The sequence below is a fragment of the Bubalus kerabau genome, chromosome 4, assembly GCF_029407905.1.
Source record: "Bubalus kerabau isolate K-KA32 ecotype Philippines breed swamp buffalo chromosome 4, PCC_UOA_SB_1v2, whole genome shotgun sequence".
Classification (NCBI taxonomy): Eukaryota; Metazoa; Chordata; class Mammalia; order Artiodactyla; family Bovidae; genus Bubalus; species Bubalus kerabau.
The window spans coordinates 131,417,184-131,443,709 of record NC_073627.1 but is presented as its reverse complement, the minus strand read 5'-3'; the positions used below and the strand labels follow the sequence as shown (position 1 = coordinate 131,443,709).

Genomic DNA, 26,526 nt, shown 5'->3' with positions numbered 1-26,526 from the left:
GCAAACAGTCGGACATGACTGAGTTACTAACACTTTCACTTTCTTCACTTTAAGAGTTCACAGCAAATACCATTATATAAATGATTAAGAAAATACCGTTAAATGAAGCGTGCTTATTCAACAGACCAGTAGCCATTGATAAAATGTAATTTAATTTAATCATTTAAATTTACATTGTTAATGTACAAGAGCATTTCTTTCAAACACAAGGTTAATACCCACTAAAGAGCAATGCTGTTAGAGGAGCAGAGAAACTTTGGAAAACTCTGCCGTCTGAAATGGAAGCAAGGCACTCTCCATTAACAGCTGGTGGATTCCTGATTTCTGCCCACAGAAGGCATATTAGCACTGAGAGAGCTCTCCCACAAGGGAAGATCACCTGCTTTAATTCTTTGCTGTCCTCTTCTGAGCTAGTTCGGTAATCCACTCTGTATAAACTTGTGTGTCAACATTAAGACCAAAAAAAAAAAAAAGAGAGCTGAATTGATAGATGACTTGGTGGGGGTTTGGGGGGCTCTCATAGTTGTAGTAACTATGGAAGACAGAAGAACACTGGCTATAATCTTTATTTTCAGCACTAGTATCTGGACCTATAACTAAAGACCTTCTTCATTCCTTCCAACCAATCAATATTGACTAAAAAGTCTTCCTTAAATCCAATGGGTGTAAAAATAAAAAGTGACAGCATTTCTCTAGGGCTCTGGTTTTTTGTTTTGTTTCTCCTTTACAGACATGACAAAAAACAAGGATTAACATTCTAAGACTAACAGTGCACAAAAGGGTTATATGTATGCACAGCATTTCTAATTTATTCAAATTCAACTTGAATTTGGTCTGAAGCTACCTTGTATGAAATGTTAGCTTTCCTGATATTTAGTAATGTCTATTATGTCTGCATATAAACTCAAAAAATTACTGCAAAAGTACTACTTTACTCATGGTAAAATGTAAGTATTAGTGGTTATTTTTAAAAGCCTGTTTTCCTGTAGATGCAGTAAATTAAGTAAGAAGACCATGGAAAGAAGAATTAAGTCCTAGTCTTGATTTTGTTACCAGCTGTTTGATCTTGCATAACTTTGCCTTTTGCTGGGCCCCAGTTCTCTTCTCTATGAATTTCAGGGAGGGTTGAACTAGTTGACAAGTCAGGCCCCTTCTAACATTCCAAGATCCTAACATTCCAGATCCTATCATCTTGATATTAATATAAAAATAATCTCTCACAAAAGCTCACACAAACATAATACAAGATCAAATATCAGAATGACACTTGGAAAAAAACATAGACGATTTGCTATCTGGACTCTCCTTTGCAGCAATTAGGCAATCATTTGGCATTTGTTTGATTGTATAATTTAATGGCAATATAAACAGCATAGTTTTGTTATGTTTCCTTTAAAAAGACTAAAGCAAAGATGATTTAAAGCTAACAAAAACTACTATGACATCAGTTTGACATTCAAAGTTTGTTTCTTAGCAAAATGGCCAAAGATATTTTGACTTGATACAGAGTATATATATAATATAAAGTTACTTTTAGACCTAAAAATCTTCAAACATTATTTGAATTTAGCAAAACATAAGCAAAATTTTAATATCAAAGTGCTAAACAGTACTGCCTTAAAAGTCACTGCAAATGAACCATAAAATAACCGCATGGAAAGTAACATTTATTTTACAAATGGTTAATAAAAAGACACATTATAAATATATATGTAACCTGCTATATTTATATATGTATTTGCTTATTTAATTTCTAAGTGGTGTATCCAAGTTCACCGTGAACACCCCATTTAAGTACTCTGTAACTCAGCTTCCGGGAGCTGGTGGTCTTGCAATAAATACAGGCAAAGCTATTACAATATAACGTGCATACAAATGTTTATACAAATAAGGACACTATGCAACAAATTATCTCATAATAATATGGCATTAACAGTATAAACATACAAAAGGGAGTACGAACACGGAATGTTGAAACGCAGCCCACTAATTCTTTCTAGTACTTACATTCACACTATTTTTTTTATAATAAGACTTGCCTGTTCTCCAAAATTGTCTCATTAACCAATAACAAAAATTAAATTATATATATTTTAAAAAACCTTATTATCCCTGGTGCTTACCCTGTATGATCCATTCCTACTTATTTGTATGTTCTTATCTAGGGTTCAATATACTTGAAACTTATTGAATGCTCCTGGGGCTTCTGAATGAATGCCAGTCAGTTTCTATAATTGGAGCAAGTTTAGGGAACTCTGGCAGGATTTACAAAACATGACAAAAAAGAAGCTATGTGGCAATCCGTCTTATAATCTGAGCCCTCTTTAGGACAGTTGGACAGTTGGGGCAGGGGTCTGGATCCATCAAGAATGGCCTAAAATCTTGGATGGACCAAACCTCAGAAGGGTTCTACAGGGCAGGTGGACAGAGCCTCTGCTAGGGAAATTAGCATGTGTCATTTGCTAACCTGACTGCCTCCTTTTTATTTCCATACAAAATAAAGGAGAGTTAATAAACAAGACTTAGTAAGACAGCACTTTAAAAATTGCACTTGTATATGGAAGCGAACAGCCATTATCATTTTGCTATGTCTGATGTATAGGTAATCCTCCATCTTTCACCATTTGTTAAAATAAAGGAAGAAAGAAACTACGAAGAGGAAAGTTCTGCTTTGTTTGCACCACATACATACCCTTGATACAAGAAGTGTATTCTAAAGGGATCAGTCTCAAGACACATCCTACCCTGGAGAACAACCCTTGGCTGTTCTTGTTTTTAAATACAAACCAACTATAATTGTATTCCCCAAAAAGAGTTTTAAAACAGTTATATTATCCTTTTTTTTTTCCTGCTGGGATAGCATTGTCCAAAAGTGCTTTGTTAGCAATTTCTTAGAAAACCCTCATGAACTATACCCACCTCCCATCCCAACCCCAAAACCTAAATATAAAACACAACCCCAACACAATACTTTGCAAGTTTTCTGGCTTTCAGATGTAAGGAAAAGTGCCAGAAAAAAAAAAAAAAAAAGTCTTTCATTTCGACAGGAGCTTGCTTTCTCTCTTAAGGAAGGACAGAAAATGGTAGGTGTCCAGACCCCCTCCCTCTGCTACTTAGCAAGCGGCTGCTAGCAGATGAGGCAGCTCCCTGCTCAGGCTGCTCCTGCTCAGAAAGGCAGGGTGTCCAGGAAAAGCTTGTCGATGATGGAAGGTGGGGACACCAAGTCTTCCAGCTTCAGGTAGAAGATGCGCTGGAGGCCCAGGGTGCAGATCTTCTTCAGTTCTACCAGGGCACGCAGGACCTTGGGCTCACTGGGCTCCAAAGCCTGGCCCTTACTCTGGTGCTCTTTTAAGCTGCTTGTGATCTTGTTGCATAGCTCCTCCACTCTCTTTGGTTCTTTTAACCCATGTCGTTCTGCAGAGGGATAGAAAAGGATAGGAAAATTTAGGAGGCAGTTACATCTTAAAAAACCCTGAATCCCTAACGGAGGACTGTGTCCTGTTCTGCCAGTTGGGATGGCATTTTACAGTCATAGTGCCCTCCCTCTTAGAGGTAGTTCATGGCCTTTAGTATCAAATGCAGCTTCCCAGGTGGTACAAGTGGTAGAGAACCCGCCTGCCAACGCAGGAGACATAAGAGACACGGGTTCGATTCCTGGGTTGGGAAGATGCCCTGGAGGGTGCCATGGCAACCCTCTCCAGTATTCTTGCCTAGAGAATCCCCATGAACAGAAGAACCTGGCGGGTCATAGTCCACAGGGTCGCAAAGAGTCGGATACCACTGAAGTGACTTAGCAGGCACGCACACAGTATCAAACAGCACTAGGGACTGAATCTCAGTCCTGTCACTTACTCAGTGTCCCCTAGAGTCCCTTAACGTCTAAGCCATGATTTCCTTACAAAATGAAGATAATAATCATACCCAATTCAGACTTTCTAGGAGGACCAGCTTGGGAGAATAACACAGATGAAGCACACAGTTCCCAGCACAGAGCCACAGTGAATGAATAACAGGGTGGTTACTATTTTGCACACATCATCTGACAGAGGTCTTACAAAAGCCCCATGAGGAAGCAACTCTTTTCAGAGTGACACAGACACACATCCAGGTAAATGAAAAAATCTTGCCATCCTGACAGACTCACTTGGTAGTGGGGGCTGTAATTTTCCATTTGCGAATGCAAAAGCTGCCCCAATACAAAGTGCATTCTTGTGTTTTCATGCTAACCAGCATTGAGAAGAATCTAGATTTTCTTTTCTTTATCCCCTCCCTCCCCACTCGCATACTCCTATTGACCTATACCTGGCACATGTTTCTCGTCTGTGAAGATGGAAAAGTCAAAGAGAAGAAGAGGGGGACCTGAGGAGGTGATGCAAGCATTTCATAATGTGGCAAGACATGAACACCAGTAATCTTATATTTTATAAAATAATATATAAAATTATCCCTATGTTAAATAGTATGATGTCTTATTTTGTATAGATGGTTAAATGGTTTTCCCAAAGTCACACAACTGCTAAGAACTGGGATTTGAACCCAGTCTTCTGAGGCAGCCTCTGTCCTCTGGTTCCAGAGCAATGTTGTATCTCCTGTGAACAAAAAGGAGCCTGACATCCAGTGCCAATCAGTTTGCTCTCCCTCAGCGTGTAGATTTCAGAGCCTCCTTCCTGAAAGAAGACGTTGGCCCCTGTTATCTCAGGCAAAGTTTTCATCTCTCAGTATGTGCATGCTAAGTCGCTTCAGTCATGTCTGACTCTTTGAGACCCCATGGACTCTAGCTCGCCAGGCTCCTTTGTTCATGGAATTCTCCAGGCAAGAATACCGGAGTGTGTTGCTGTTTCCTACTCCAGAGGATCTTCCTGACCCAGGGATCAAACTCACCTCTCTTATGTCTCTTGCATTGGCAGGCGGGTTCTTTAGCACTAGAGCCACCTGGGAGGCCCTCTTTCTCTCAGTATGCTGTGCTGTGCTGTGCTTAGTCGTTCAGTCGTGTCTGGCTCTTTGCGACCCCATGGACTGTAGCCCACCAGGCCTCTCTGTCCATGGAATTGTCCAGGCAAGAATACTGAAGTGGGTAGCCATCCCCTTTTCCAGAGGATCTTCCTGAATCTTCCTAACCCAGGGATCAAATCTAGGTCTCTTGCATTGCAGGCAGATTCTTTACCACTAGTGCTGCCTACTGTCTACCTCAAGAGCAAAAAATCTGGCTGCAAACTTGGCAGCAAATTTCAAAAGCTATAAAATGTCCATAGTCTCTGACCAAGTAATCCCACTCTTGGGAATTTATCTGAAGAAAATGTTGAAAAAAGAATAAGACTGTAGGCAAGAAGACACTTGGGGTGGCATCACCTAGAATCTAAAAAATTTGCATAGATGAACTTATTTGCAGGGCAGGAGAGGAAATGCAGATGTAGAGAACTGGCGTGTGGATGTGGAGGATGGGGAAGGGGAGGGTGGGATGTACTGGGAGATTAGGTTTGACATAAATACATAACCAAATATAAAATGGATAGCTAGTGGGAAGCTACTGTATAGCGTGGAGAGTTCAGTTCGGTGTTCTGTGATGAATTAGAGGGGTGGAATGTGGGTGAAGAAGGGAGGCCCAAGAGGGAAGGGATATATGTATACATATGCCTGATTCACTTTATTGTACGGCAGAAACTAATACAACACTGTAAAGCAATTATACTCCAATTAAAAAAAAAAACAGAAAGGGATAAAATGAAGAAAAATAGGGAAAGTGTTGAGTAAAAAACAGTATGTCCTCATAATGGAAGATTCTGTAGACATCAAAAAGGACATGAAGGCTGTGAAGCAACATGGTGAAATATATACTATTACATTAAATAAAGAATGGAATACAAAATGGTATCTAAGCTGTGCTACCATCTATGCAAAAATTATTCTGATATCTAGAGAAGGGTGAATGGAGTAGGAAATGGCAACCCACTCCAGTATTTTTGCCTGGAAAAATCTATGGACTGAGGAGCCTGGTGGGCTACAGTCCATGGGGTTGCAAAGAGTCAGACACGACTGAGCGACTGAACACACACAGAGAAGAGTGAATGGAAACAGAAAAGTGAAAATATTCATGAGACTGTCAGATCACCCTTTTCTTTTAAAATATCCAGGTTAATGGTATTGGTATAACAATGTTAAAAGAGAACAAACTGGGATTTGGTCCTTTGTGAAACCTTTTTGTTGCTGTAACATGATCAAACAGTCATCCTGCTGATAGTAAATTCTATTAAATCCTGAGATATATCAAATTAGGTTCATAATGCAGGGAGAGATGCTTTTCCCAGAATAAAATACCAATCCATTGATTTAAGCTTTCCCTTCCCTTCCATGCCTCATGTCTTGCACTATATTCAGGATCCTATATTCATTATCAGAAGAAAGAAACTGAGCAATGTGTGGGCTGGATTTCAGGAGGGGGTTGATTATGGAACCCTGTAACCAGACTTTCTCATGGCCAAACTCGCAGAAGGTGCCTCAGAGTTTTCCCTGCTCTCCAACCAGTTGTGACTGCTCGATAACTATGGCAACCATTATTTATTCAGTGAATTCAAGTGGAGATCGATACCTCCTGCCAGCTGGATCAACCCTAGGCCTGGAATTCCTTGAGGAATTCAGAGACACTCCTGTTAGAAGCCAAAGGCACCTTCTTTGTTGTGTTGAACAGCTACTGGATTTGTGGCTTCTTTACTCTTTCAAAAGGATTGAAATAAAATTCAGTCTCCAGGCAAACTACTGCCAGCAGTCAGTAAGATTTTCAAATCACTAGGGAGTCACTAAGTGTCTGAGACCTTCCCCATAATCTGAAATTCCTTAAAACCCCAATCACTGACATTTTAGTTTAAGGGAACCTCCCTTTCTTATTGCAGCTTGGTAAACATGGCTGCAGAGCTGATATACAGAGAGTTCATAAATTGTAGGGGAAATTAGACATTTGGATTTTCCCCCTTTCTATATACAGATTTCAGTTTAAGATCTTTGTCCAATTAAGTAAAGCAAGCTTCTCGGTATTTCTTGCATTTTGATCTACATCATTTTTATCCAATATGTATTTTAACTCAGCTTCATGTATTCATAACTTTAAAATACAGATTCTGTAAAGAATCTGCCTGCCAAAGCAGGAGATGCCAGAGATGTGGGTTTGATCCCTAGGTCGGTAAGATCCCCTGGAGGAGGAAATGGCAACCCACTCCAGTATTCTTGCCTGGAGAATTCCATGGACAGAGGAGCCTGGCAGGTTCCAGTCCTTTGGGTTGCAGAGTCGGAATGAGCATGCATGCCCACACATATGGATTTATGTGTCATAACCATAGAATATTTGAATTGGAAAGCATTTGAGTCATTTAGTTCAAACTCTCTCCTAAGACAAGAGTCTCCACTACAAGATACCACAAAGAAAGTGCCTGACACCAGCCAGACTGGGAGTTTACTTTTACACCCTGATAATAAAAATATATTTAATAGTACTTTACATTACATTCTAAAAATTTAGATTATTTTATTGTTTTATTATTTTATTCACCATAACTCTATGAACTAGGCAGGGCAAAGATAATCTTTATTCAATGAATAAGAAGGTTAAGGCACAGAGAGTTAGGTGATTTGCCACAGTTAAAATTAACAAGTGGCTCATTTCTTTCATGCCAAGTCCAGAGATATTTCTATTATATCTGGTTGCCTTGAACATTGTTAGAATGTCCCTTCTCTTCCTGAGATGAACTCAGCCTCCCTGTAACTCCCTCCTACTTTCTGTGTATCTAATTAGCTAATTGACTAATTGCTTCTTTCAACAAATATTTGAGTATCTGTTCTGTGCCAAGCAGCTTTATAGCCACTGGGGTTAGAACAGTGTACAAAGCAGAGCAACAACTTCCCTGGTGGCTCAGATGGTAAAGAATCTGCCTACAATGCGGCAGACCTGGGTTTGATCCCTGAGTCAGGAAAATCCCCTTGAGAAGGGCATGGCAACCCACCCCAGTATTCTTGCCTGGAGAATCCCACAGACAGAGGAGGCTGGTGGGCTACAGTCCATGGGGTCATAACGAGTTGGACACCACTGAGCAACTTTCACTTTCTGTGCCAAGCAGTGTTATAGCCACTGGGATTAGAACAGCGAACAAAGCGAGCAACAACAGATTGCACTTCTAACCTGCCTCGTGTTAGTATCTAAAGACACTGCTGGATTCCTGTGCATTCTAGCTAGCCATGCAGTAGACATCTCTGCTAGGAGAGAGAGGAAGGCAGGGAGGCAGGGAGACAGGCAGTGGGGAGAAGGGGTGGGAGGGAGGGAAGGAGAAGGTACGAAACAGAGAGAGATGGGGAGAGACTGAGTGAAAAAATGAAGCCATTTAGCTTTGTGCTCCTGTTCTTCCCTCTTCACCAGGTTAACATGTATTCATCCTGTAGATTACAGACCAAATATTTCTTCAAGGAAGCTTCCCTTTTTACTCCAAATCTAGATCTTGTTCTCCTGTGGCATTTTCTCTATTTTTTTTTCCCTTTGAAGGATATAACAGGTTGAAATCAGGTATTTTTTTGTGACCAATGCCTGCCTCTTCCATTAAATGTAAACCCCATGGACTGTTGCTCACTTTCTCACTATTGTATGGTTATTATTTGCAGTTTAACAAGATGTCCAATAATTTGCATGCACGTGAAAGTTGGAGAAGCTGTTGTTACAATCAATCCCAGTCCCCATAAGATGTTTGATACAACATACAAGTAGCATTCATTCAATCTCTGTAAATCTCACTCCTCTAGGCAGGAACTCACTCCCCATGGCTGCTTATTCCAATTTCAAATAGTTCTGTCTTTTAGGAAGCTTTCCTTATGTTGAGCTAAATTTTGCCTTCCTACAGTTTACAGTTCTGCCTCTTAGGCCCACACAAGAAATGCCAAATCCTCTTCCTCATGGCAAGGATCAGGGGGTAAGGAAAGGAGTGATGGTACCATTAGCAGCCTCAATAAGGAAAAGTAACTTCTTTCGACTTTGAACAGATCCTGGCACAGGCCAACTCAGTAACAACAATAATATAGGTCCAGCCAAAGGGGAAGGATAAGAGAGCACTTGGGGAGAGATGTGTGTGTGTAACTCAGACACCCACTAACAAACAGGACTTCCTGCTCGGAGTTCTACTTCTTTCTCTGGGAAGTCATCTCACTGCTACTTCTCATGTCATAACATCCTTTCCTGACGGGCAGTCCCATAGACGCTGAGCCCACACTGATCAGGAAACCACAAGTCAGTCAGCAACCTGTGCTCAGGCTGTAATAGTGCATTTCAGGCTGTCTTTGATTTATTAGAGCAGGTGTCTGTCTCCCCAATGAGACCACAGATTCTTCAAGGATAAGGGATTTTATGCCTGGCACATAGCAGATGTTCAATAAATATAGAGCCACTCTGAATTAAAATAAGGTAGTTCTCAGGAATTCTGACTATCTTCTAATAATAAAGTAGTGGACTAAAAATAAATAACACAGATTTTCCTAATTTGGGACACTCTCTGCAATTCACAATTAACCCATTCATTCAAGCAATATTTACCTTATGCCAGACACTTTTCAACGCTAAAGTAATTATAAAGATGAATAAACCTCTCCCTTCCCTTAAGAAATCCTGACTCTAGCTGGAAAAGAAAGACCCAAAGAAATTGCTTAATGTGATGTGCACAAACAACTGTAGGGAAGCATCAACATTTTGGGGGGCTTCAAAGGTGGTGCCAGTGGTAAAGAATCCACCTGCCAATGCAGGAGACATGAGAGATGCGGGTTCGATTCCTGGGTCGGGAAGATCCCCTGGAGTAGGAAATGGCAACCCACTCCGGTATTCTTGCCTGGAAAAACCCACAGACAGAGGAACCCGGCTGGCTACAGGCCACAACACTGCAAAGAGTCAAACATGATTGAAGCGACTTATGGATTCTTAGAACTGCCAGCTCTTCTTGGAAGTAAAACTTGTGCCATTTAGGGTAATAATAATAAAGATTTGTCTAATTTTTTTTTCTGTAAAGTACACATTAAGTCATTCAATCTTTACAAGAAACCTACATGTAGACATCATTATCCCTGTGAAAAAGGAGAAAACTGAGATTCAGAGAGGGTAAGGAACTTGCCCCAAATTGCACAGTTAGGAAGTAAGCATGGTGAAGACTTGAACCCAGTCCTCCAATCTCCAACTCCCATGACATCCCTTCTCCACTACCATTTTTTTTTTAATATGGCCCTGCCAAGTTTTACATTTAGTTTTCCTTGCAATGTAGCTGATGGCTATATGCGACAGAAAAACAGAGTAACCAGGTAACCATTTTGAGTGAACAGGGGAGCTCTGAGAAGACAGGTGCTGGAGGGTGTGGCAGGATCAGCCACCTACTGGGTTCTGCCATGTCACTGTTTCACTGCTTTCTGCCCCCTCCTCAATCTCAGAGTTCACATTCCCATAAGACAAAAGAGAAAGACTACAGAAAGAAAAGAAAAGAATAGTTTCTACCTGATGGAAGACATGAGTAGGGAATGAAAGCCATGGGGAACATTGATTTAATGTAGTGTCTTGCAAAATGGCATTTGGGCACTCAAGATTCTCTCTACTAGCTGGTCTAAATCTGCCTTTCCAATGTTCTTCCTTTTTAACTCTATGTGCTGTGCTTAGTCACTCAGTTGTGTCTAACTCTTTGCGACCCCATGGACTGTAGCCCGCCAGGCTCCTCTGTCCATGGGGATTCTCCAGGCAAGAATACTGGAGTGGGTTGCCATGCCCTCCTCCAAGGGATCTTCCCAACCCAGGGATCGAACCCAGGTCTCTTGCATTGCAGGTGGATTCTTTACTATCTGAGCCACCAGGGAAACCAGCAAATCCTGGAGTGGGTAGCCTATTCCTTCTCCAGGGGATTTTCCTGATCCAGGAATTGAATCCAGGTCTCTTGCATTGCAGGTAGATTCTTAACCAGCTGAGCTACCAGGGAAACCCCTTTCACTCTATGGGAAATGCATTTTACTCTGCGGTTAGATCATAATCATAAGCCATAAGATAAATATTACATAGAATCAATATTTTTCCCTGAAAATTCTTTAAATTTCCCCAGAGTACAGGACATACTGTCAGCTCTCACCATCAGAAGCAGGGAGTCCTTGGCCCACAGTGGATTCATGTCTTCTTTTTCATGCTCATTCTAAGATACAGCATCATCAAGTGCAGTAGCTTGTACTCTTTTAGTTTTTCTGTTCTTTCTACTGAGATTACATATAGGATTTAAAAGACCTACTGTATAGCATAATGGCCTATATAGGAAGAGAATCTGAAAAACAGTAGATATATGTATAACAGATTCCCTTTGCTGTACACCTGAAACTAACACAACACTGTAAATCAACTATGCGCCAATAAAATCTTGAAGAAAAGGAAAAAATAAAAAAAATACATAATGCAACTCCAGCTCCTTGCTTTTCCCCAGACTGTGAAGAGTTCCCCTGCCATGCCCCTGCTATGCAGTTTCCTCCACTGCACAGCGGAATGTCCTTCCTCTAAACAGTCTCATTTCTCGATGCCATCTGCTTGGGAAGCCATGCATGACCAGTACCTCCATTTTCCTTTACCCCCAAAGTGCTAGCAGTAATCTGAACTTCCCCTGCCCTGAATCTATCCCTTTTGAGGATCTGAGCACTCACTACCATACACTGAGTTCACTACATCAACACATGTGACTTCCTAGTAGACCATACACTTTTCTGCTGTGAATTCTGACAGCAGAATTCACACATGGCTCATCGGCTCATCTTTGCATCCCTAGAGACTGTCACCGTGCCCCACATATAGTAGGGCCTCAATATTTACTTAGTGAACAATACTTATAAAATGGTAATTCCATACTAACTTTTTATTTGGGAGAGGGCTTCTTATTTATTACACATACTTAACTGCAACTAGATATTACCTCATTGGTATTCTATCAGAAGCAAAGCGTTTCCATTACTCCTATGTCAGAAATATAGGAGTGGTTAGTGTAGATAAAGTGAGGACGTAAAAACACGTAAAAACATGTGACAACCACAACTGTGGGGAACTTCCTTTTACTGTGCGAAAGGAGAGTGATCTGAAGAAAACCATTTCCTGCCCCACCTCGCCACCTAGTTTTTTATCAGGGCACAGAGACAGAAGTGGAGGAAGAAAAAAAAAAAAAAAAGAATTAGGAAAAAAAGTCATGTTTGTACAAACTACCATTGTGGTACAGATTCTTAATAACTTTCCTGGAAGCAAGACTGATTAAATGTCTAAAACCCCATTTCCTTTTGATGAGTTCTGTGTGGTTTGGAGCAGACAATTTGGGGACAAATTTTCTCCTGCCAATAGCCCGACTGATATTCCACAATCACCTTTTATGATCAATGGAGCTTTCTCAGAGGTCAAGATTTCAGGGAAGCCCACGTTCAAATGAAAATTAATATCCATGACAAAGTGCACTGCTGGGGCTCAGGCACTGCCTTTTCTGCCATTTCCTGAAGTTTTCACACATTTCAACCCCTCTCCTAACCAGCAAATCACAGACAGAGTTCTGCGAGATCCAGAAATGAGAGAAGAGGCCTTGTTTTTCTTGTGTATTATAACTATAGCACCTGTAGCAACCAGCTCTGCACAGGCCTTGGGACTGACAGTAGGGCCTGGAAGCACCCCATCAAGGACTGGGCCCTTTGTCAGAGCCTGGTAAGTGGAGCCGAATTTCTTTAATATCACTGTCTTTCTTCAAGCCTCTCTCCAGCGTCCTAGGAGATATTCACCAAACACACTGCCTTCTAAGGCTACCACCTGTTTCCTCATGCTGCCGAGTTTGATTTTGGACTGCTAGGGTTTGTGGAAAGGGCAGGCATGTGCCTGATTTGAGGGAGTCCCTGTTACTATCCCTCCAGGATGGAAGATAAATGCAGAGAGCACCTGTTCTGAAACCAGTTTGGCTACATCACAAACCTAGTTATCTGTCATCCTTGCTGCCACCAGAGGGAATAGATATTATTATCCCCATTTTACAGATGGGGAAACTGAGTTCAGAGAAATGCATTTCTCAGTAGCATGCACTTATTAAATACGTGATCTCAGATTCAAACCTGGGGTGGTGGTCTCCAAAATCCTTGCAATTTCTGCCATGCCAACCTGCTGCCTCTCTGAGCAAGTCTCCACATAAATGGGCAAAAGCTGAGCAGCTATAGTTGGCTCAGCAGCAAAGGATCTGCCTGCAATGCAGGAGATGTGACTTTGATCCCTGGGTTGGAAAGATCCCCTGGAGAAGGAAATTGCAACCCACTCCAGTATTCTTGCCTGGGAAATTCCATGCAAAGAGAAGCCTGGCGGGTTACAGTCCGTGGGATCACAAAGAGTTGGACACATCTTACTGACTAAACAGCTGCAGCAGCAAAGCATCTGTAACTGCTGTACACACAGCAAACTGCAGGCAGAGATGGGACTAGCACCACCTTCTCCTAATTCCTAGTCCGTATTCTCCACACTGAACTGCCAATCTCTCCAGGTTGGGATTGCCTGGCACTCACATGCTGTGACCTCACTGTTGTCTATTAATTTCTACTTAAAGGGTAAAACAAAAAAAGATGTCAGCCTCAGGACCACCTTTTAAACCAAACTTTCATACCTGGACTGGCTTTTTCCCTCTCAGTCTCTTTCCTGCTAAAATCTGTGCTCAAAACCAGCTGTTAGGGTCAGTTCAGTTCATTCGCTCAGTCGTGTCTGACTCTTCGCGACCCCATGAATCGCAGCATACCAGGCCCCCCTGTCCATCACCAACTCCCGGAGTTCACTCAAACTCATGTCCATTGAGTTGGTGATGCCATCCAGCCATCTCATCCTCTGTCATCCCTTTCTCCTGCTCCCAATCCCTCCCAGCATCAGAGTCTTTTCCAATGAGTCAACTCTTCGCATGAGGTGGCCAAAGTACTGGAGTTTCAGCTTTAGCATCAGTCCTTCCAAAGAATACCCAGGACTGATCTCCTTTAGAATGGACTGGCTGTATCTCCTTGCAGACCAACGGACTCTCAAGAGTCTTCTCCAACACCACAGTTCAAAAGCATCAATTCTTCGGCGCTCAGCTTTCTTCACAGTCCAACTCTCACATCCATACATGACCACTAGAAAAACCATAGCCTTGACTAGACGGACCTTTGTTGGCAAAGTAACGTCTCTGCTTTCAATATGCTATCTAGGTTGGTCATAACTTTCCTTCTCAAGAGTAAGCGTCTTTTAATTTCATGGCTGCAGTCACCATCTGCAGTGATTTTGGAGCTGTCAGGGTAGACTTTTCTAAAATGCAAGCCTGGCCATGATGCTCCTCTCTATGGATGCCCACTGCTCTCAAGATAAACCCCAACCTTCTCATCCAAGTGTGAAACATTCTCCATGCTGTGCCTCACCTTAACCTATCACACCTGTCTCACTTCCCATCACTCTGGTTTTTAGACCTGAAATGTATGACAGCCACATTTTCAATGGCTTTAGCAAATTTATATTTATGCCTAGAATTCTCACTCCTTCCATTTTAGCTTGGAGATATCCTATGTTTTTATCAAAGACCAGCTCATGCTGCCTCCTTTTTTTTTTTCCTGGTTTGGATATATTTACATCTTAAAAAAAATTTTTTTTAATGGAGTATAGTTGATTTACAATGTTGTGCTAGTTTTAAGTGTACAGCAAGTTGACTCTGTTATACATATACATGTATTCACTCTTTTTTAGATTCTTTTACACTACCTCTTTTGAGATGACCATCTCCCACCATGGGTCTCTCAGCACCTTGTACCCACTCTCACATCCCCACCTTGGCACTCAGCACTTTGTATCACATGGATTCTTTTGCGTGCTCTATCTCTTCCAGGGATATGTGTTACCATCTCTGAAAACCCACTGAATTACAGCAGAGTGCCTAGATCAGGGAATACTTGTCGATGAACTATACTCAAAACCCATTTCCATAGAGATGTGCAATGTGTTGGCTTTACTCACTGAAAGCAAAGGTTAGCTGGCTCTGGGTTTTGTGTCTGTTTTTCTAAATTAACTAAATTTCATACTTTCTAGCTTTGAAGGTTTAACTGTTCTAGGAAGAGTTGAATGATTTTAAAACTGAACTGGAGGGCTTCAGTGGAAAGCTAGCCTTTGACCCAGGTTCATTCCAGTCCTGCTGGAGTGAAACGTTTGTGCCTTCAATGTGTTTCTTTTCTTCAGGTGCTCCCTTATGTGTGCCATTTGAAAGACCCCTTAATCAAATCCATACTCTTGGAGACTGTTCCTTTTTGTTTTGTCAATGGTTTCTTTGGAAGCCTCTGGCAGGGGAGACTTCTCAGTCAGGACCAAAGACCAGGAGGAGTCAGTTTCCACTTGGAATCCTGAGGGAACTGGTGTCCTGTTCCTCCCATTGCACACACCTTTACTCTTCTTGGCCTTTATGTAAACCATCAGATGATGAACCAGCTTAGTCTGTTAATGTACTCAGACACATCTCCCTTTAGCTAACAGGAGACGTCCCAGGGAGGTGTGTGTAAGCATATTTCTGATGCATCAGAGAGAAGGGCACGTGTGTGCCCCAGGATGCATTTGGCCCTCTGTGAAATGCATCACCAGCCTAAAAAAACATGTTTTCCACAGCCAAGAGCATGTCAAGAATCTGAAACTTAATTCTCAGTCCAATGACCTAGCCTGTACTTGAGTCTGATGAAAAGGATGGGAGGTGAAACCCGCTCTGGCTAGCCTCTTCTGGAGCCTCCATCTACTGTCACTACCTCACCAGGCCCCAGTTTGAACAAGAAGGATGAGATCGAACAGGAAACTCTGAAAGTATGAAGGAGCAGAGGGGAGCTGGGACCTCAAGCAGCTACAGGGAGATGGTGTTCCCTTTCTTATCCACTATGCCTTTGTTTTTCTTTGTCATTCTGCCTTGGAATCGTTTACCTCCCAAAAGATAGACAGGAAGAGACATCTAGGGGGAGAAAGGCATAGCAGAGAAGCTGAATATGTTCTAGGCTTCTGGTTTAAACCCTTAAAGTAGTTGAGTTGAACCATTTTTGCTGTATATGAATACCCATTTTCCTCAGTCCTCTGCCAATTAAAGCTGCTAAATAAAGCTGTAAATAAATAAATGTGTGTTTTATGTGTATGTAGTTCTTTGGTTTTACTTTGGGTTACTAGCCAAGGACTGGGGAGAAGCAAAGACCCACCCCTCTGTCCCAGAGGACCAGGCTGGTTATGGTAATCATCCTTCAAAAGCTCCTGTAAAAATAACCCTGAAGCAGTGAGTCCAACTGCCCACAGTGACCCTGTGGAAATTTAGATTTTCATATAACTGGGTTTACTGACAATAACCAAACCCACTGGGAATCTTCTGTCCTGGAAGTTCATGACAATAAGTTGCAGCTGTGTGTCTCCTGTTTTAAACTATGATAAACCTAGTGGGGCGGAGAAGGCAATGGCACCCCACTCCAGTACTCTTGCCTGGAAAATCCCATGGATGGAGGAGCCTGGTGGGCTACAGTCCATGAGGTCGCTGAGAGTCGGAGACGACTGAGCGACTTCACTTTCACTTTTCACTTTCATGCATTGGGGAAGGAAATAGCAACCCACTCCAGTGTTCTTGCCTGGAGAATCCCAGGGACGGTGGAGCCTGGTGGGCTGCCGTCTATGGGGTCACACAGAGTCGGCCATGACTGAAGCGACTTAGCAGCAGCAGCAGCAATGGGGGACTTTTCTGGTGGTTCAGTGGTAAAGAATCCACCTGCCAATACAGGAGGCGTGGGTTCGATCCCTTGGTTGGGAAGATGCCCTAGAGAGGGAGATGGCAATCCACTCCAGTAATCTAGCCGGGGAAAGCCTATGAACAGAGGAGCCTGGTGGGCTACAGTCCATGGGGTTGCAAAGAGTCAGACACGACTTAGCGTCTAAACAACAACAAACTCAGTGGATTTCAGCAAAGTGGGGCAATCATTTTCCTAATTTCCTGTGTTTGTGGGATAGCCAAAGCCAGAATCAAACATAAGCCAGGAAAAGAGAGAGGGGGAGACACAGTCCTTTCACGTCATGTCAGGGTGGCGCTTACCTGTGACCATGCTCAGTGCTGACAGGCAGGCTAAGGCTTGGATATCAAGGTTCAGGCTCTGCAAACTTAAGGAAAAGTCTTTAATGGAGTCGAGCCACTCCCCAAATCCACGAAGGCACTGAAGTCGATGCAGGACAAGTCCATTGCAGAACACAAACTTATCTTCAGCGGTGTTTGACCTACGAGAGAAAGTCATAGGGGGGTGAGGATAGAGACACAAAAATAGGTCTGTTCAATCTGTCCAGTGGGATAACATCATAATGCACCGGTACCTGCACAGCTTTGGGCAGCCTTCACAAACCCAGTGTGGTGCTGTGAAACCCGCCCAGACACCATCAATGAACAGCCCTGGGATAAACAACCACTGCTAGTGGTCTGACTTCCCTGGTAAGCCTCAGCCCTGGAGATGCTCAGAGTAGGGCGTTTGCTCTCTTAGGTTTAGAAGCAGTTTCTGGCTTGCCCTGGGATGGATGCTGGAAGTGAAGCCCAGTGCCCTATCTCTCTGTGCCATGAACATGAGACTGTTCCCTTCAGTGCTCCTTCGCCAGGACTTCTCTTTCATTTTCTTAAATGTCGAAAACTGATAAGGCCCGAGGTTAGACACTACAATTCCATTGTGCAGACTCTAAAAACACCAAGTCCTCTCAAGCGCCAGAAATCAATCATAAACTGAACAATGGTCTAAAGTAAAAAGAGTCCTTGTTTTGTACTACATTCTCCACTTTTAACAGTGGGGCTGTAGAGGGCTATTTCTCAATCCATCCTGATAGTTTATGTTCTGTCCACAGTGATCCCATTCTTTTCTCAGGAACGGCACCCTGGAACTTCTAGTTAGCACCACTTCTCTGTGGAGCCTTGGGCACTCCTTTAATCTTTCTGCATTTCCTTATCCTTATCTATAAAACAAGAATTCTAATTGCTACCTCCAAAGAATGTTGTGGGAATTAAATAAAATAAAGAATTTGAAAGTCTATGCACAGTGCCTGAATACAAGAGGAGCCCAACCAGTGTTGCTATGCTATGTTATGCTAAGTCGCTTCAGGTCGGACTCTGTGCGACCCCACAGACACAGCCCACCAGGCTCCTCTGTCCCTGGGATTCTCCAGGCAAGAATACTGGAGTGGGTTGCCATTTCCTTCTCCAATGCATGAAAGAGAAAAGTGAAAGTGAAGTCGCTCTGTCGTGTCCGACTCTTAGCGACCCCATGGACTGCAGCCTACCAGGCTCTTCTGTCCATGGATTTTCCAGGCAAGAGTACTGGAGTGGGGTGCCATTGCCTTCTCCGCCAACCAGTGTTAGGTGTAACTAATTCTGAATTTTAGGTGGACCTTAACTTAATCTTAACTCTCCTTTAATTTTCAAATCTCTTGCTACATATTTCTCTCTCTTGGCCCATTGCAGTAACATGTTAATGTCTTTTTATTTTAGAGAAATAACTTCATTCATTCATTCACTCAGCAAATATTTCTTGAGCACAAAACCAGTGCCATTCCTTGGCTGGACACTGGAGAAAACCTGATGAATACGGCCTACATGGTGTCTGCCCTCATGGAGCTGATCATGGACTTAATCCTTGCTGCCTGCCTAATAGATAGTAGTCATATTGCTGATTCAGCTTGGCTCCTGCACATGCAGGATTGGCTGTAATTATGCTAATTACTGGCAGTCTGGTTGTAACTCCACTTTGGTCTCTCCCACAGATCCCTCCCCAGAGGCATGCATGCACAGAACAGAATGATTCAATCTCAGGGTTTAAAACCTGGACCTCAGATCAGTGGCATCAGAATTGCTAGAATATGACTTAAAAATGCAGATTTCTAAGTTAATATGTCACACTATGATTATATATATTTTTTCTTTTCCCTCATATTTCTTCTGATTTTTGCTTTATGTATCTTTGTTTCTTTGTTGTTAGGTGTCTAATGGTTTACGATGTCTATCTTCTTTGTGAATTGTACATTTCATCATTAAAAATATTCATCTTTCATTTAAAAAATTAATAAATACATAAAAAAAAGCAGATTTCTAGACTTGCTTCAATGTAGATCCAAACCAAAACAGCTGGGAATGAGGCATGGGAATTTGCATCTTAAATGAGAGTTTCTGGTAACATGATGTGAAACTGGGGAGTGGGTAGCAGGGAAGAGAAAGAGGGGAAAAGTGATGGTTTTTCCTATAATATTGGTAAAATGTTGGTACCATCTCCTATAAATATATAACTGAAAGGAAGCAAGGAAGATAGAATTTAAAATGCTACATGTGAACTTTATGGCAGAAGCTTAGATTCCAGGTTCTAGCTTTTTGAAAAATAAGTTTCTGTTTGTTTTTGATGTCACTGAGTGCGGTAAGGTGAACCAAATTTATTGATCCAGAAGCTGCTGCTGCTGCTGCTAAGTCACTTCAGTCGTGTCCGACTCTGTGCGACCCCATAGACGGCAGCCCACCAGGCTCCCCCATCCCTGGGATTCTCCAGGCAAGAACACTGGAGTGGGTTGCCATTTCCTTCTCCCTCTTGGAATAAATACTGGAGGCTGCAAAGCTGTGGGAACTCTTTAGCGCCCCCTCTGGTGTATCAGAAAGTAACACTAAATAGAAACCTGGGAGGTAAAGGCAATGCTGAAAATACTTGCTCCCAGGAAATACCTTATGTACCATGAGAATCTTCCTGGAATCACAGAATGATGGCGCTGCAAGGGGCTTTGCTGTGTGTCGTGCTTAGTCGCTCAGTCGTGTCTAACTCTTTGCGACCCCATAGACTAGCCAGCCAAGCTCTTCTGTCCATGGAGATTCTCAAGGCAAGAATACTGGAGTGGGTTGCTATCCCTCCTCGAGGAAACCTTCCTAATCCAGGGATCAAACCCAGGTCTCCTGCAGTGCAGGTGGATTCTTTACCAGCTGAGCTACCAGGGAAGCCCATCAATTGCCAAATCCAACCTTCTCATTTTATGAAGAAGGAAACTAGATTTCTGGTGAAGCAAGTGACCTGCTTAGGGTCTTACAACAAGTCTGTTAAAACTGAGACTAGAACCCAGGAGACCTGGCTACCAGCCCAGTGTTCGATCCACGGCTCAGTTTTTTTAATGCCTGGTCATATTACATATGTCCTTCTTGAGCAAACTTTTCACCACTGACTTAGTTAAAAATCCAGCAGGTTTCAAACTTCTTCAAAAGAAGGAGTGGACTAAAGGGAGATAAAAGAATAGTAATTACCTGATGGAAAGTCTGAGAACAAACAGCTCCAAAAAGGCTGATTCTATAAGTAATGTCTGATCTTCTTTGGGGAGATCAGTAAATCCGGGAATCTTTTCTGCCCAGCTTCTGGATACATCAATGGAGGCTGTTAGAAGGTTGTAGAACTGTTGTACATGCTCAGCATCTGTGCCTGCAGCAGCCTGGTCAGTGGGACAGTACTAGAATGCAAACCACAGAGAGCAGCGTTATCTCAGTCCAATAGGGCTGACAGCATCATTTGCTAATTGGCTCTTGCAAGATTGTCAATGCCTTCTCTTTTCAGGAGGGCTTTCTTTGACCACCAGAGCCCACTCTTAGTGTGACTGACAGCAGAAAGTACTAGAAATTAGCATCCTCCCTGGAGAACCTCAGTCAGTGGGTTGGTGGATAACCAAGCCGTGTATCCCTTGAGTGGGGTAACTACAGTTCAATGCAGGTTCTAGGACTGTCTCCTAGAGCATTCCTTTGGGACCAAGTGTCAGCTGCCCATACGGTGTTTTATGTTATGCTGCACATTTTATTGCTTGCTTCTCTTACAAGTCTTAGTCCTCATCCCCCTAATTTCCAGCACCTTCTAATAAAACAATTTACACTCAAAGAAAAAAAAAAAGACTGTCAATGCCTAAATCTTTACTCTTGGGTCCTACAGTTTATAAAACCTTTTTGCATTCATAGTCTCATCAGATTCTCATGATAGCCCTGTGACATAAATAGAGTGGACTCTGTTACCACTTAAATAGGCAATGAAATTTGCCTAAGTCCCATGAGTGCACTGGTTTTCAGTTCTGACTGCAATTATCTGGGGAGCTTTAAAAAACACTCATGTCTGGGTCACATCCACAGAGATTCTAATTTAACTGGTCTGGGATGGGGACTGGTCATCAGGAATTTTTAAAAGCTCCCCAGGTGATTCCAAAGGGCTGCCAGTGTTGAGAGTCATTACCCTAGGGGGTTGTCTTTGTGAGCCTCCAGGATCCACAGAGTCCCTAAGGCATAGCTGTCTCCAAACAAGATGTTTAATTAACCCCTGGTTCTCAAACTGTGGTCCTTGGAACAGCAGCATCCACAACACCTGGGAATGTGTTAGAAGCAAAAATCTCCAGCTCTGCCCCAGACCTACAGAATCAGAATCTCTGTGGGGAGTAGCCCAAGAAACTGTTTTATCAAGATCTCCAGGTGAATTCTCATGCACAGTGAAGTTTGAGAATCTTAGAATTAACCAGTTCAAGAAGATGAATGCTTACTGTTGATGGATTTCTGAGAGATAGAACAAAAAAGGAGGGATTGGGGGAGGAATGTGTCCTTGGCACGGCCCAGGCAGTAGGGTGCCATTAGACTCAGGACTTGTGGCTACTTAAATGAGTGAAAATCCTCTATCACACTAGCCATATTTCAAGTGCTCAATATCCACCATGTGGTGTAGAACGGGTTCTGTTGGACAACACTGACCTAGAGGGCTCCAGGAGAAGGAAGGTACAGGCAGGATTAAAGTCTCTACCCAGCTTTTAGCTATGCTGGTGGCCTCAGAGTTTTGCTTCAATCTTTGGAGGAAAATCTTTCCTGCTTCAGGCAGAAAGATTGATACAGCAAGGTAATAATCCAGGGACAACCAACAACAGAGACTTAAGAGATATGCAAAAACCTTCATGTAAATGTGCATCATTGCCTTCACAGAAACACAGCTGATGGTGCTTTTGTGTCTCCTTTCTCAGTTGATCTTCCAGGGGCATGGATTTTAATCCTTATTTTACAGATGAGGCAACTGAGACTCAAAGAAGCACAGAAAGGCTAACAGACTTTCCAAAGTTACATAACGAACAGTGGTACAGCCAAGACTTAAACATGCCTCTGTGATTTCCAGTCCTACACCTTCTGGCTATTAACAGTTCTGATATTACTAGCTGGTGGCCTAGGATAGTTTTTAGAAGTATTTTGCTTTGATCAATGGAAGACTAGAGTATATGTGTATATGAGAATTTACTCTGTAATAAAGGTTGCATTTCAAAAAAAAAAAGTATCTTGCTCTCCATGTATATACTCCTTGGTCTCATATTTTGTCACCACAGTGACTGGCACATAATTGACTCTCAGTGACTAAATGATAACCATAACAAACCATTGTTGAATATTGTTCAATGAAAGAACAGTCAGGGGATGGAGGACAAAAAGCCAAAGAGCAGACAGGTGTTGACTGTAGAATTACATAGGTCTGAAGAAATAAGGCCCTTGTCTGAATTGGGTCTCCCCTCATCCCACTGTGTTTTCCCAAAAGGCATCATGAAATAACAAAAGAAACTTCAGACAAGGAACCCAATTACTTCAATCCTAGATTTCTCTAGGCCCCTAATTTGTGAAATAATGTAGCTCTGCTACTATAGTTATCTAGGGTAAATTAACTTTTCTGAGCCTCAGTTTTCTCCTCTGTACAATGGGGGTACTATCGTCCTCAACATTTTGTTGCAGTGATTAACTGTGATAACATATGTGGAAAACCTGGCACATAGAACATATTTAACACATGAAGACAGTAATGATACCGATAATGATTTTGATATTTAGAATTATCACTGTCCCTCAGCTCCCATATTATAAGATGAGGGATGAGGTTGAACTGGAAGGTTCCTAATTTTCAGCCTGACTTTCTAGGATCCCATAATATCAGGTCCAGTCCAAAGTCCTGGCTCCTCTATTCCCAATAATCTTTCCAGGGCCAGGATTCTATTAATATGAAGCCCTGGATGTTCTGAGTTGGAATGGGAGGAAAGTAGGGTAGAAGGAAGCAGTCATCTCTCCTTTCCATGGATATTCAAGGATGACAGCATGATCTGGTGTCTCGGACACTCCCCACCACCTCCTTTTAGCACATGTACTATTAACTGGAGGAGAGTGGGGAGAAAAAGATTTTATTTTTAAACTTTCTCTTCTTACATGAATCTAATTCCAAATGTTCCCCACAGGCAGCATGAAATTCAAGGCAGCACCACGTTTAGAAAACTGATAGCACTACCTGTGAACCTCAGGTAACGGAGAGTTGAGGAGAGAATGTTGGATCAGACAGCAAATCTCGGGTTCCTCCTCCAGGCTTTGACACTGACTTGCTGTGAAGCCCTAGATTAGGCACTTAACTTCTCTGGGTCTGTTTCTGCCTCTGAAGTAGGAAGTGACTAGACTAGCCAATCTCTAAGATTCCTTTGGCTCTTGTATTCAGTTGTGTTTCTGTTATTGATTTCTAGTTTAATTCCAGGGTGGGTTTGATGGCAGACACTGTATGATTTCTATTCTTTTACAGCCCAGACCATCATCTATCCTGGTGAATGTTCCACATGATGGCTCTTGCATTCAATGATTCTAAACATTGCTAATCACATCAGGTATGATGGTATTGCCTAGAATTTGATACTAATTCAGCCTTATTGTTTCAAAGTAGGGTGTTAAATGGAGAGAAAAAGACTAAAGAAGGTCAAGGAATGGGACCTAACAGCTCCCTCCTGCACTGTTGTCCCTGAAAGCAGGGCTCACAACTCAATAATCTCCCTGCTTCCAATATTTGCTCAGAAGCCTCCAGAGCACTTAGCTTTCACCCAGGGTCCTCTGCAGGCCTCTGCCCCTGCTGGGCTCACATTTCATGCATCCTGAACACAGGGAGATGCAGTGGCTGCCTGTGTATGCAGTTCTCTCTGATGGAGTCCAGCAAGGAGGAAAGCCAGCAGCTGTGTGCCAGACTCCAGCCAGATTCTCTGGGCTTCACCTGCAGTGATTCCGGTTCACATTCCAGAATTCTGGAGCCAAACTGGATTCAGTCTGAGCCACCAGTAACTAGGAGGTGACTGGAGGGTCAGCATCAACTTCTGGGGGTGAAAAATAAATCAACTGTCCCCTCTATTGAATATAAGGTTTAAAGAAACAGAACAAAACATATTAGAGTCTCTCTCTGCCTGGGCTAGAAGTTTATAAACAGCTTGCTGTGAAATGCTGAGCATGGGGTTGGAAGAACCAGACCCCAAACTCTGCTTCTGTACTCCCCTATATCGCTCCATCTCCGGGCTAAGCAGTTTGGGGTTCACCAAAGAAAATCTGGAATAATTTGTTTATTGATCATTCTAATCAGATATAGACTGAATACAGAAAGACCTTAAAAGTCAATCTTTTTTCCTCTTTATGTAACGTTGTATTCCAGCCTTTATGGATAATTGATCCATCAATAATCAGATTTTGCCACTACTCAAAGACACAGGATTGCATTTACTGATAGCTAATGTCTAATGCAGATTTCTCTGAAGGACTTAGATTGAGAATCTAGGACTGCAAGCAACAAATATTATTTAAATGAGTTGACACATTTCAAATGGTAATACCATGTATGTACAAGTCAGATTTCAGCCACAGCTAGGCCTAAAATAAATTATGCAAGACCTTTGGTGAACACCAGACCTAAAATTTAGCAATGTGATGTTTTCATAGCAGAGTGGAATCTGATACTCACTCTATCTAACCGTCAGTTGAGGCTAAATATGTAAAATGTCTTAAGAACATTTTATTTTCTCTTACAATGTTACTTTTCCCTGGGTCCTTATATTTCAGATGTTACTATTCTATGAGCCAAACTATGTATACATAGTCTTAGGATCTTACACTGTAAAAAGTGACACTTTCAAAACAGGCAATTAATACAGTTTTCCCCAAAATTTCTTCTTTTCTGATCTAATTGCCTCCCTTCTCTAAAAAAAAACAAAAACAAAACCCCTAAACCCTCCTCTCTTCCCAAAATGGCATCACTGGAGTTACATATGGGTTTATTTTCTGTCTCCCTCACTGGCCTGTAAGCTCCATGAAGACAGGAGTTGCATCTTGTTCAGTAATGTGTCCACTGCTCTGGAGGAACTGTTCAGTGAGTCAGTTACTTTCTGTTAAATTCATATCTATTGCTCATTTCTTCTCAATGCCAGGCAAGTTGGGAAATAGGAGATTCGGGGTAAAATTGAATTGTTCTTATTAAATTATAATGATGGTTCTTAAACCTTAGTGTGCCAAAGAACCATCTGAGGCCTTTTTAAAACTGATTCCTTTTTAAAGCAGATTCCTGCCTGCTTTCCCCGTCCCCCAGTTCTGAGTCAGTAGGCCTGCGTGTAGCCCTGGGAATCTGCATTTTAAGCAAACACCTTGGCTCCTTCTGATACAGGCAGTCTGGGTACCACACTTTGGGAAATGGAGACCGGTACTGATAGGGGAATTGTAGCAGGTATAATGGTCACAGGGTCAGGGGATGAGAAGGCTGGAAGGGATTGTGGCACTGCATCTAGTCCAATCTTCTCATCATTCAGATGAGAAAACTGAGGCCCACAGAGGGGCAGAACTGGCCTGAAATCATCCAGTGGGTTAGTGGCAATTTGAGAGGGTCTTTGAAGTAGCTTTAAGAAGGACTCTGCAGAATCTTCATGTAGTTTATACTCTGTAGGCCTAACATGTGCCAGCTACGTTGTTTCTTAGGCTATTTTGTTAACATATTTAAATGCCACTTGCTGGGGCCTGGTTGTATCTGTACTGTATCTTGTTTTTGGAGTCTGTTACAGTGCTAAGTGATACTCTTACCAGAAAACATCCTAGTTTGCTGGCAAATACTTAAAATTACCAACAAATGAGGATGTGAAGTACACTTTCTCATTAGGAACTACACAGGCTCTGAAGTCAAGTCCGGTATCTATATATACTTGTAATGCTAAATTAAAAGCAACTGTGGGGTAGAGAACAGCAACATTTTGAGGCGAAACAAATCAAATCTGACATGTTTTGACTGCACTGATATATAATGATCTGAGCTCACTTTTGAAGGAGAGAAGTCTGGCCCAAAGGAGAAGAGAAGGTCTCAGCGCCAGGAACGTTTCACAGAGGGAGGAGCAATCTTTCTGGCCTTGAAAACACCCTTCCCTCTGTGACTTGGAACAAGTCCTCCACCTCCCTGTCCCACAAACCAGGAAAACACCCACTTACTACCTTAAAGGCATATAGGCTGGGACAAGAAGATTAGAATGAACCTGTCTGGCAAATGTTTTCTCATTTCTCTGACTCACTGGGGGAAGGTAGCATCTTTAATAAATTGTTTTGGTCATGTTCAACTGTCTGACTTGAAACTGACAGTGCATTTTCTTATTTAAAATGTAATAAATTATGTCTACCACTATGCTATGGTTTAAGCAGGAAT

At 42.3% G+C, this 26,526-nt stretch overlaps 1 protein-coding gene across 2 annotated transcripts in view; it reads right to left on the bottom strand.

Annotated features, from left to right (window-relative positions):
• Positions 1 to 129: 129 nt before the first annotated feature.
• The window catches only part of NR4A3 (nuclear receptor subfamily 4 group A member 3), a 42,627-nt gene continuing 16,230 nt past the window's right edge, over positions 130 to 26,526 (bottom strand). For both annotated transcript variants that reach the window (XM_055578637.1, XM_055578638.1), the window contains 3 exons: positions 20,307 to 20,506; positions 17,097 to 17,275; positions 130 to 3,414 (listed from right to left, as the gene is read on the bottom strand). In XM_055578637.1, coding sequence (XP_055434612.1) covers positions 3,167 to 3,414; positions 17,097 to 17,275; positions 20,307 to 20,506 — 627 coding nt within the window. In that variant the 3' untranslated portion in view covers positions 130 to 3,166. The remainder of the gene's footprint in view (positions 3,415 to 17,096; positions 17,276 to 20,306; positions 20,507 to 26,526) is intronic.